General features: G+C 59.4%; 1 protein-coding gene across 6 annotated transcripts in view; it reads right to left on the reverse strand.

Annotated features, from left to right (window-relative positions):
* Positions 1-1791: 1791 nt before the first annotated feature.
* FAM53B (family with sequence similarity 53 member B) overlaps positions 1792-12140 on the reverse strand; it is a 110365-nt gene continuing 100016 nt past the window's right edge. For 5 of the 6 annotated variants that reach the window (XM_031461950.2, XM_031461951.2, XM_064488518.1 and 2 more), the window contains 2 exons: positions 8099-8212; positions 1792-5903 (listed from right to left, as the gene is read on the reverse strand). In XM_031461950.2, coding sequence (XP_031317810.1) covers positions 5541-5903; positions 8099-8212 — 477 coding nt within the window. In that variant the 3' untranslated portion in view covers positions 1792-5540. The remainder of the gene's footprint in view (positions 5904-8098; positions 8213-12140) is intronic. The other variant, XM_031461954.2, reaches the window with a different exon arrangement.

Genomic DNA, 12140 nt, shown 5'->3' on the forward strand with positions numbered 1-12140 from the left:
GTCCCTCCAAAGGCTCCGCCTACCTGCTGGGCCATTCATGCTCCTCGCAGGGAAGCTGGCAGGAGGGAAGGGGCACAGAGGTGAGGAGGGACCCATGTGTGTACCTGCTCTGTGCCCCGGTGCCACCTCCCACCCCAGCGTGATTATCCCGTAGCTCCAGCTTCCCCACTCAGAACTGCCCTGCCTTAGATGATAAACAGACGGGTCAATTTGTATCTCATTTTTTCCTTTAGTTTCAATTTTTTTTTAAGATTATAAAAGCAATATGTATTACTGTAGGAAATTCAACAGAAAATTATAAAAAAGAACCAAAAAGTCAGAGCCTGACCACTGTTAATATTTGAGTGTTTCCTTTCATCCCTTTTTCCACACGAAGATAAATGTTTTTGACACACACTGGACAGAACTGTCTAGTGTGGTACTAGGGGTTTTAGCTGTTCTCTTCATTTAAGCCTGAGTGTTACAAGTCCTGTCTACACATGAGGAGGCTTTGGAGGCCCACAGACAGTGCTCGTGTCAGATGCAGGTGGCCCTCAGTGGCACTAGGCACAGAGGCTCAAGGCGCCAGCCTCCCTCTGCCACGGAGGAGACACCGCGGGGTGAGCTGAGCCGGGGAGGGGCTGCTCTACCCAGGCCGCACCCCGACAACAGGGCCAGCACCAGACTGAGCCCAGCCAGGGACCTGGGTGGGGGCAGGTGAGGGACTCTGAGGGCTGCAGGTCCATCGGGGCCACTCCGTGTCCTCCCCACAGGTGGGCAGCATGTGGGAGCCTCCCCTGCAGTCATGGGGGACATGAGGCCTTGGACCCCTGGGCCTTGGGGCTGAAAGGCTGCTGGGGGAAGGGGTAGGGGCTCCTCTCACCACCCCCCAGCTTCAGCCATAGCAGCCTGGCTTCACCTGCTATGTGCACTAGACATCCAAGGGCCATTTTGTTTGAAAAAGAAAACAAACAGGAAGAGTCTGGACTGAGCGCTCTGGAGTCTCATTCCCAGAGGGGCATCCTCAGGACCATTAAGATCTCTAGGCAAAAACTCTGTGGTCAGATTATGTGCGCCAACCTTGGGTTACAGAAATTAAGTAAGCCTCCCGAAGCCTGTCCTCAAGGCCGCAAAAATCCTGGTCTCCTGAGCTTGGTTAGTGAGGGCTCCCTGACTTGGGGGCCAGGCGCAGGGTCCATGTGCCCCTGAGCCCAGTCTGGGCTGGGCTGTGAACACTGCTGTCCCCTCGGCCCGAGCAGCGCACGCCTGAGCCATGCTGCCCTCCATGGGGCGTGGGGTCCCAGCCTGTGCCACCTGCTCAGCTACCCTGGTGGGCAGGTGGCCCCGCGGGGCTCCAGGCCAGGCGCTCTGTAACAGCACGACCTGTGGCAAACCGCTGGGCGCCCTTGCCTCAGTGTTGCTGAGGGCTGAGCTGATGTCCTCACGAGGGCTTGGGACAGGCAGGTTCCTCCACTGTTCCTGACTCAGAAGTCACACAGAGCAGGTGTCCCGGCTCTGCTGTCCTGGGGTCCCTGGCTCCTGGCTGGAGTGAGGAGAAGGGACCTCCACACGAAACACATGCTGACTGCCCTGGTGCTGGGGACCCCGAGATCACGGTTCTCCCATCACAGTCGCTCACAGCCTCCTGCATCTGAGCCTCCTGATAGCCCGTGCTGCCCATTTTCCCGACCCGACCCTGAGGCTCGGAGGGGACAGAGGGCCCAGGCCAGCCCAGAGCCAACGGTCCCACAGGCAGAGGGGGGCCGCCAATCTGCCACACTCAACAGAAACCACACAGCCGGCTCCCATTGGTTGGGTACTGAACCAGGAAGCTTTATTTACACAGTAAAAGTAACAAGCAAATTCCTGAGAGACTAGAGCGGCTCTAGTGCAAGACAGTCACGGCCTGCGCGGAGGACAGGCTGCGGTGGGCGGAGCGGGAGCGGAGGTGGGCGGAGCCGGGTGGAGGGGGCGGAGCCAGTGGAGGGGGCGGGACTGCCCAGTGCTGCCAGTCCTGGCCCCCACCCTTCCTCAGGCTCCACGAAGCCAACCAGGTACAGCTGGGAAAGCACACAGGGCCCAGGGCAGCCAGCTCCCTGCCACCGCGCCCCCAGGACGTCGCCCCCCCCACACTGAAACACGATTTATCTGCCAAAGAGACTACGCTAGGAGGGCAGACTATCCTACCTAGGCTACAAGAGCTCCGCTGCGGTCTGAGTTTTGTGTTTTTTTAAAATCTTTTTCTTTTTTTTTTTTTTTAAAGAAGCATGGTTTTCTCTGGCGCCAGTGGGAGGGATCTCACCAACTGTGTGGCTGTGGCAAGGTGTGGCACCGCTGTCGACACGGAGGCCCTGCCAGGCCGGGCTGCGCCCCAGCGCTAGGGGTACTGCTCGCGCCCCAGGCCGTAGAGCCTGAAGCGGTCATCGTTCAGGTGACCGGCCCCGAGGCTGGGACGCACACGACTGGAGGCCAGCCGGCTGGGCCCAGGGCAGGACACCCAGGGTGCGGCGTGCTGAGGGCTCAGGCAGCACCCGCCGGAGGGGGAGACGCCCACACCACCCCTGCACTGGAGACCCATCCAGACACTGGGTTTGTTTTTCTAACGGGGACTTCTCCTTTAAATTTTCTTTCGGCGTACAAATTCACAAAACTTTCCTATTACAAAAATTTTGTTGAAAAGTAAGGCTTTCTGAGAATGAAGATCCGTACATATGATCAGAAAAGCTGTCCTGTGGCCTGGATGTTGTGTCTGCCTATAGGCCGCGCACCGGGCCCGGTCCCCACCACGAGTAAGGCAAGAGGGTTTGCGGTAATGTAAACAGCGAGGCTGCGGCCCTGATCCCGGTGCGGCCCCCACTGGCAGCAGCCTGTTAGGCGGGCGGCTTTAGCAGGTGCTCCCTCTGGAGTGAGCGGGGATGCTGCGTGACAGGGAGCCCCTCCCCACCCAGCTCTCCTGGAGCCACAACCCTGCTCTTGTCCTTCAGGGCCCCTGGGCAGGCAGACAGCCCGGCACAGCCCTCCCTCCTGGCTCTGAACTTCCTCAGTCTCCTCTCAGAGGCAGGAGTTCATGGGCATCAGCTGCAAGAGGCAGGGCTCCAGCTTAAGTGAGGCTCAGGGTGAGCCCACCAGCCTGCCTGCTGCCCCTGGGACAGCCCCACAGGATCAGAGAGGGCCGCCCTCCAAGAGTTCCCAGACCAGAGGTCCTGGTGCCAGGGGAGCAGAGCCTAGCTGGGCCTCAGGCCGTGTGCAGCACTAGATGGGGTCTGCTCTCTTCAATCAAAAGACAGACATGAAGCCCCCTGAAGGCCACTCCTTTTGAGAAGGGACCGTGGGGCCGGGAATAGCCAAGAGAGGCCTGAGGAGGCTGGAAAGAGCCACACCCTGCCTTGGGCTGGGATCCTTTTTACCCTGGGGCTGGGTTTCTGGATCAATAGGACCAGCCTGGTTGGAGGTGCCTGGCACGGCCCCAGGGCATCACCTGGACCACAGGCCTGTGACACACACCCACCACCATGTGCTTCCCCTCCTGGCCCTGAGCAAAGGCTGCTGGGAGCCATGGCCCAGGTCCATCCTGGCTCAGCCCCTGTCCCTCTCCATGGGTGAGGGAGATGGGACCCTGCCTCTCCTTCCACAGGAAGGATGCTATCCAGGGCGTGGTCCCTCCGTGGCCACTCTTGGTGTGGGCCACACCACTTTCTGAAGCCGTGAGGTACCAGCATGTGCTCTCTGAATTCATACGCTGCTGGATGCCACCCAATAGCTGCCCCAGCCTCCTCCAGATCAGCTCTAAGAAGACACGGTCTCCATGACCCATCAGTGGGGATTGGGTGAGATGTCTTTATCCACCCAGAGCCTCCAGCTCCCTGGTTTGGCTCTCCAGGGTCCCCAGGGGACATGCCTTTCGTAGGACCTGCCCAGCACCCCATACCCATTACACTCTATAACCTGAGGCTGTCACCACAATCTCGGGGGGCCGTGGTGTTGGGGTTTTCTGCAAGCATCTAATGGCTGATTTTTAAGAAAAGCCAACTATAAATCAGAACTTGAGCCACCACACTTTTGATGTAAAAAAGTGAAAGTTTAAGTGAAGTCTCCCAAATACGGTCTCTCTTTAGTGGAAAGTGGGACCCGTGTGCACTCAACCTGCAGCAGTGAGGCATTTGCGGCCAATGGGAGATGAGCAAGAGCAAAATGACCCGGACCTTTGTCACGAGGCAGCCAACTCAAGAGAGTGCAGTTGTATTTAGCCTCATGGGAGAAGGGGCCACTTGCTCATAAGCCGACCCAATTGCTATTGTCCGCGGAAGATGTCAAGTTGCTAAAAGCCGGATTCCAAGAGAGCAGAGCCCATGTGGAGAGGAGCTGTCTGGGAGTGAAATCTCTGGGGCTGAGTCTGCTTGTTGATGCTGGGGGGTCTGCTGGGGTTCAAGGAGCCAGGCAGGGTGTGAGCCCTTAAAAGCCCCTGCTCCCCCAGCTGACCACTCCCCACCAATGAGAACATACCTGGAATCCTGCAGGGACCCCCAGAGCGGCCAGCAGACACCCTCCCAGAAACATGCGCAGGGCCGGGGCTTGCGCACCTGCACAGAACTGCTTCCTGAGGATGTTTTCAAGAGATCACCCTTTAACGGGGACATCTCTCCACTCACCTGAATCCACCAAGCTCACCGCTCGGTGACAGGTTAGTCATGGAATATGGCTGCCAGCTGCCAACCCTGCCAAAGAAGCCCCCAGAGAGGCAGAGCACCCCGGGGCCAGGCGTCCACACCACAGGAGGGGCTGGTGGGTCTGTCTTTTCAGCCAACAGATCCGCCAAATTTGTACCCAACTAGACGGCCTCTAACGAGCACCCCAAGTTGTTCCCTGAACCCTCGCCAGAGAGTCCAGATGTGGAGGCCACCCCGGCACCCCAGGGCCTCGGTCTTCCACACTTGGAATTAAGGCCAAATGGTTCTGATGTTACTATGGAAGGAAGCCTCTCCCGACCCTTCCCAAGCCTGAAGCAGGGAGACCTGGGAGAGAAGGCACGGAATACAACTGAGGGAAGAAGGAAGCTGCGGGGCCAACTCCCCAGCACTGAACCTGAGCAGGAGGCCAAGGAGGGCCTTGACACCACTGGATGGACCTGAGCCCAGGAGGAAGCCCCAGCTGGGAGTGAGCACACGGAGCCGGCCAGCCCTGCTAGAAGCGCACGGGACTGCCCAGCGGGGCCGGCTGGGACGCTTGTGCCCAGGTCCCACAAGAAAAGGGGGAAAGAGACTGAAACCAAGAAGCTTCTCTCGGCTACAGCAGTTCCGTGGACCGTGGCTGCCGTGCTGGTGAGAGGCTGAGGCGCCCCACTGCGTGGCCTGGCCAGGGGGCTGGCACTGGGCCAGGACCCCGCGGGCAGGACAGCGTTTTCGGGAGGCCATGGGCTCGCTCCCTGGCCCAGTGTCTTCCAGGAAGCTTTGATCGGGCCCAGGAGTGGGGCTCCCCTGCGAGGGCTCGCCATGTGCCCGGAGGGAGGCCTGCCGATTCTAACACACACCCCCAACCCGCCCCCGACCAGGGCCCGCGGCCCCTCAGTTGTTCTCTATCTGCTCAATGTCCAGCTCACCGTCCAGGGAGCAGGGGCTGTTCCGGGCGGCCCCGCGGTCCCGCCAGGCCGTGGCCGGCTCCCCCCGCCTGCCGCAGCCCTCATCCAGGGTGCAGCCGCCTGACTCCTCACAGCACAGCTCCTCCCGGCAGGCGAGGTGGTCGTCCGAGGACGGGGGCAGAGGCTCGGGGACTGGGGTCCCGGCGGGGGTCCTGCCCCCTGTGCCGGAGGCCGAGAGCAAGGTGGTCCAGGACCTGGTGCTGCTGGCGTGGAGGGCGAAGGGGCTGTGGGGGCCGCAGTCTTCCATCCCCGCGCTCAGGCAGCTGAGGCTGCTGAAGGTCTGACAGTTCTGTGGGGGAGACAGACACACAGGTCACCAACAGTCACACTCCCCTCCTGAAACCCATGGACTACGCACCCCACCTTCCAGGCCAAGGCCTCTGGAACTATCTGCCAATGGGACCACCAGGCAGTGGAAGACTGGCCTCCTCCACCATCGAGGCAAGGAAAAGGGGCTAATGGAAACTCACTCACGAAGAAATACCCCTGGCCAACAAATACCATGTGAGTGCAGAAACGCAAGATGCAGTTACTCACTTACAAACTGGCAAACGGCACAAGGTGAGCAGTGCCCAGGTCTGGGGGCACTGCGGGGGCAGGCTCAGGGCCCTTCATGCACAGCCTTGCTGAAAATGGGTCTGATTCCTTCATCAGGCAATTTCACTTCTAGGATTTTTATCAGAAGAAAACAATTTGGACACACGCAAAAATTCGGAGACATGAATGTTCCCTGCCACACCGTTAAATTGAAAGAACAGAGAGTGACCCAAATTCCCTGTGATAATGATCCCGTAAAGCATGTCTCTGCAGACAAGGGAAGGCACTCTGGCCAGTAAAGGAACACTGCAGGCGTGGGTTTGCTGACGCAAATGGAAACACCGCCAGGCTGCACTGCTGCACAAAGGGGCATGGTGCCCGTGTCACCCTCTCCCCACAACGGCAAGAGGGACATGGGCCAGGAGGGCTGAGCTGACGTCCAATCTGGTGCACATCACGGCCACCAGTGGGCTGGTCTCCATGCAAGTCCTGGGCTCCTGTGCCCTCAACAGGCCCGCAGGCAGCGGGACATGCAGCTCTGCTGGAGGAGAGGTCAGGCCCACAGCTGGGACCGCAGGCAGACCCCTCAGCCTCCCTAGGCCTCCACTGCCTCATCTTTAGCAGGCGAGTGATGGTCCTGCCTGTCCCCCTTGGAGGCCCCAGTGAAAGAACGTGGCTGGAAAGAGCTCCCCGCCCGCCAAGCACTGCCTTTGCGTGGGGCCGGCCTGGAGGAGGCGGCAGCCTGGGGCCTGTCCAAGCAGCAGGCGCAGCTTGAACATGACCCAAGGGTGCTTGAGGCCACCCACTCATAGTAGGGAGCAAGCCCAGCACTGTGCACAAGCGGGTTCAGTTAAAGGCCTGCATTCCTAGTGGAGCACAAAATTGGGACAGAGAACTATGACGAACAGGGTGCCCACGGCCCAGCCCCACTGACCCCTGACAGGACCGGTAGCAATGCAGTCCCTTCTCTAGGACAAGACAGAAGAGATGCGCGGCAAAGACAGCAGGGAGGAATCTGAGCTTTGGCTGCTTCCCCGGACAGGACTGGGGAGGGTGCTGGGGGCACGGGGGAGCACCGCACGCCTGCCAATGCCAAGATCACAGGCCTGTCCCAAGGGCCCCGGGTCCTTTCACAGGCTGGAGTGTTTGTATGTCACTTTGAAATAAAGATGACCACCAGCTGTCATGGCAAACAAGCTGCTGAAACAGGCTTGGCAAATGGAAAATAAGAGGCGCTCTCTCTGGAGGAAGGTGGCCGTCCTGCGTGCACACACTCACTGTTCCTAACTGCACCAGGAGGAAACTGTTCTGATGGGTTTGCTTGTCTTGCAGTCTTTTGATTAGCAGAAAAAGGAAGGCTGGGGTACTGGGGGAGCTCTGGGAAAAAGCGCTGGGATTGAGGAGAGAAGGGCTGGGCCACCAGTTAGACCTGAGATACTGGCCCAGGCCGTGGTGGGAGCCCAAGCCTCAGCCTCACCAGACCGGGGACCCCTGTGGTGCCTCCGGCTGGGCTACCATGGGGCTCACTGAGGCCCCAGGCTGCACAGTGCACATTCCCTCCGCTGCCACGGCAGAGGGCTGGAGACAGCTCCTCATGCAAACCAGCCCCCAAGATCCTGGGTGATCCCAGGTCAGAACACAGACCTGATGCTGGGCAGGCAGAGGCCCCAGATGCCTGTGATGGGAAGGTCTCTGAGGCCCCTCTGCCTCCCAGCCTCTCCCCTGACTGGCCTAGACCAGAGCCAGGGCAAAAGGAAAACTAGGTAGGGGCACAAGAAGGAGGGAAGATGGCCCAGCCCGGGAAAGGCGCCGACCCCCAGCCTCAGCAGACCAGGCCCAGGGAGGCAGAGCCCAGCCCCTGGCAGCTGGGCAGTGTTTCTTGCCCTTAGAAGCAGCGTTTGTAAGGATTTCTGCGAGTGCAGTGTGATTCCTATTACAAATACTAACATCCAGGATAAACCCGATGTGTGCAGGTGGCTCACAGGTGATGCCAAGATACTGACGTGCTCCGCCCTTGGGGGCTGGCCACAACGCTGAGCAGATGTCCCCGTCTCCTGTGAGCTGCAACATGAAAACGGTGGGAAGTGCTGGGGTCAACCTGAACAGAAAGTGCCCCCGAATCTGTGTTCACCTCCCGTCCTACCCAACCTTGTGCATTAACTAAGGTGCAGGGGGGTGGGGGCACCTGACTTCATGGCAGATGTGACGGGTGTGTGTCTGGGCACTGCTCATGTTAAACATCACTCACACCAGCAGCAGGGTGTGGGGAACCCCAGTTTGCTGCAAACTTTCAGAGATGTAACTTTTGCCTCAAGTGTGCCCTGGAGAGGGCCGAGGCCAGACAGGTTGTTACAGGCCTGGGCTCTGCCACACATGGGTGTGACAGCTTCAGACAAGACCCTCCAACCTGACGAATAAGAGGTGGGCCTAGGGCACCTGGGTCACCCCCACTCTGTCTGGAATAACTGAGTCCCTTCTGCTTTGCAGCAGGGCAAGAAGCTGCCAGGTCTGGTTGGTGAATGTTGTCACAAGCCAATCCCAGGATGCCACTGAGCCCGACCCTCTGACAGTCCTCAAAGGCACCTGCTCCTGGGCTGTAAAGCTAGTGTCACCTTGAAAACTTTGTTGACTCTAAACTCAGCTGTTTCAGCCACAGTGAAAACCAAGACCCACCTGCTGAATGTCCCAACCGGTGGCACGCCTCACCTGCCAGGGAGGAATGTGATGGCCACAGTGGGGCAGTGTGTGGCCTGCCCAGGCGCCATCCCCGGTGAGCCCATCCTGTGCCAACATCCAGGGCTGCCTTGTGCCCACCACGCCCTGGGGGCAGGGTCCCGCCCAGCCTCTCCTGGGAGCTCTCACTCCCAAAAAGCCCAGCTCCCACAGAAGAATGTTGCACGGGCCTGTTGGAGGCCTGGAGGCCCGTGCGCCCTCAAAAATGTCTAGGGAAAGCGGCACAGCTGCTAACAAGTTCAAAGCACTATGTGAACACATCATTCCAGGGTGAAGTGTTTGCTCCGGGACACAGTCCCTCTATGCCAAATTCTTGTTCTCCTGAGGCCCAGCCCTGGCCCGGAGATGGGCCACCTACTTGGGCACAGGCCTGCCCTGGTAACAAAGCTCTGAGGAGACCATCCATGTGGGCTCAGGCTAGTGGCTGGAGATACCACTCAGCACCCCAGTCCTACAGTCTGGGGTGACTTTGGAATGGAGCCCCCGAAAGTCAAGTTGCTTCCATGAGACCTGCCAGACCTCAGGTCCAGCCAGCTAAGTCTCAGCCCACCCACCCCGTCTCTCCAGGGCTTCACAGCCAGGAGCAATGGCCCCTGCTTCTGTGTGGCCTTTCTGAACAGATATTTGCTTTTATACCCTCCTTCTGGGTGGAAGGCCCCTGGTTGGATCCTGGGGACTGAGACAAAGGTCCCTGCCTTTGGTGGAACTCTGTGCAGCCCCCACTGCAGACAGAAGCCCATCAGACCCGGGTGTTGAGAGCACCCAGAGGGCCTGGCCCTGTGCGCACACACTGTGACGAGGCCAGAGAGGACACAGCCCCTCACCAGCTGACGGCACCCCTACCTTAGCTGCGAGCTGAAAACCAAATCGCCCCTCAGGAAACTCATGTTAACTCAACAGATTCAGCCCTACCTTTCTGCATAAGCTGACCACCACCCTCCCCCCAAGCCTCTGGCCACAAGTTCTGTCTCCTCCCCAAGTGCCCGGGCTCCCTGTGCCAGCCTGGGGCAGCTCAGGGCCAAGGGCAAGGCTGTGGGGGTGCCCTTTCTCCTGGCTGTCTTACCCTAAGGAGGACAGGCTGGTTTCCTCATTCCTGTCTCCCTGGGCCCCGCCAGCCCCCAAGGCTGGGAAAGCCACAGGAGTGTGGTGCGTGTGGCCCCGGGGAGCAGCACAGGATGCAGGGTCTGGGGTCAGAGGGACTGGTCCAAAGTCTGGGCTCACTGACAGAGTCCTTTCACTTGGAAAACAGAACAGCTGTTGCTGGCCCGGCTGCCTCCCTCGGCTGATGCAAGGGTCCCACGAGAAAATGGATGAGAAGCAGGGGTCCTGGGGCCTCTCCACTGAAGCCCGTCCCTGACCTGAGCTCTGGCTGTAACAAGTCCCCTGTCCCGTCCTCCCGGGGGCAGCCCGCCCCCGGGACTGGCTGATACGGGTTCTGGAGCCGCCACAGGCCTCGGCAGGCATGGGGGTCAAATCCCAGGTGCTCCTCACACTGCGGGGCGCCCCCTGGTTAGGCTGAGGGCTTCTTCCCTGTCCTGCTTCCCTCACTTCCTACAGGTTTCTCCCAAGAGCCTCCCCATCTCTGGGACCAGATCCCCGTCGGTGGTTCCGACCCAAGACGGGAGGCGAAAGCACTTTGTAACAACTGCCCATCACTACTGCTGCCCCTTGCAGAACGGGAACGCCAGGCCTAGTCAGAGGCTGACCATCAGGTCCCGCTGGTGTCCACCTGTCGGAACCAGCCTGCCTTGTGTTTACTGGGGAGCAGTGGCTGCTGGGGACCTCTCCTTGGTCAGCCCATGTCCTAAGCTTAGTGTTCAGATGACACTTCCTCTCAGCATCGTTCTGGGACAAAACACGTCTCCCCAAGGCACGTGTCTCAGACAAAAAGTATGACAGAGCCTCCCACTTCCCTCTTCCGGGACTGTCCTTCAAGGCTGGCACATTTGCTTTTCCTCTTTTAAATCCAATTTTATGGACCTATTTGTGTTCCAGATTTTTAGGGAACTACCCCAAATCCCTGTAGGAAGAGGGGCCTAAAGGAACCCACCCAGCCAGTCCAGATGATCAGACTAGGTCCCCGCCTGGCCCAGGCTTCTGGAGTCTTGCAGCCGCTCTGCTGGGAGCTGCTTGGCTTGGGGCTCTGGCTAAGCAGAGGCATTTCCTCCCCAAACCCAAGGTTTCACGAGAGCAGAATTCTCTAAGTATCAAGAAAACATCAGGCCATGAGAACGGCTAGCGGCCTGGAAATTTTCTAAGTCTCATTTATGCTGGAAGTTGGCACAGAGACAACCAAGACGGCAAGGCATGCGGTTTCCTTGGTTGGGGTGTGTGTGTGTGTGTGTTTTGTTTTGTTTTGTTTTAAACTATCTCAGAAAAGAGAAGGAGGCACCAGCATATTTGGGGCCTCTCTTTAATCCATCTTTGGTAAATCTGAATTTTGTATGAAGGCTGGACTGTCTCTCATAGGAGGCCCCAGGGCCCGAGGGGTCAGAAGGTGGGTCGGCCTGGTGTCAGGCAGGTGCTGGAAGTGGTCGAGGGCAGTGGGCGAGGCTGGCCCCGCACCGGGGCTGCTGCTCCAGCCCTGCTGAAGCCGGCCCCTCGCTCCAGGCATCTCATCACCACGCCTGGGCAGCAGCCCAGCTCCACCTCCTGCGCACGCGGGCCAGTGTCGAGGCCCAGCCCGTTTCTGTGACCTGGTGACCTCTGGACCCCACAAGAGGCAGCCCTTTCAGGCCTAGACCGCTTCCCTCCCCCTCAGGCCATACAGCCCAGACAGGGAAGCCGGGTGCTCAAGGCCTGAAAACAAAATGAAGCTGCCTTGAGGGAGCCTCTGGGGCCCAGCGAGCACCCCCGATTCAGCCCCTGGACACTTGGGGCTCTTCCCGGATCACAGGTTCTAGAACCAAACAGCTCAGGGAGGGCGGGAAATATCTGTGAGGTGCAAGGATGGCCCTAGCAGTTACTAGGAAGTCCCTGCCTTCCTGTGCCGTTTCCTCAGCTCACTCTTGCAGAGGCCACAGATGTTCCCAGAGCACCCGTCCCCCTGGCAGGCTCCCCCTTGTCCACTGAAACCCAGCTTTGCGTCGTTCCCCACAGAAGCCAGCCTGAGCCCACCATGTGGGCCCCCGCGGCCCTGACCATGCAGCCACTGCCTGGCCCCGGGGCCGGCGCACAGAAGGTGCTGGTGCAGCCCAGCGGGATGGGAAGGAAGGACCGCCTGGGTAGCCCTGGAGGCTCACCTTGTGTGTCTGCG

This window comes from Camelus dromedarius, chromosome 8 (genome assembly GCF_036321535.1).
Source record: "Camelus dromedarius isolate mCamDro1 chromosome 8, mCamDro1.pat, whole genome shotgun sequence".
Taxonomy (NCBI): domain Eukaryota; kingdom Metazoa; phylum Chordata; class Mammalia; order Artiodactyla; family Camelidae; genus Camelus; species Camelus dromedarius.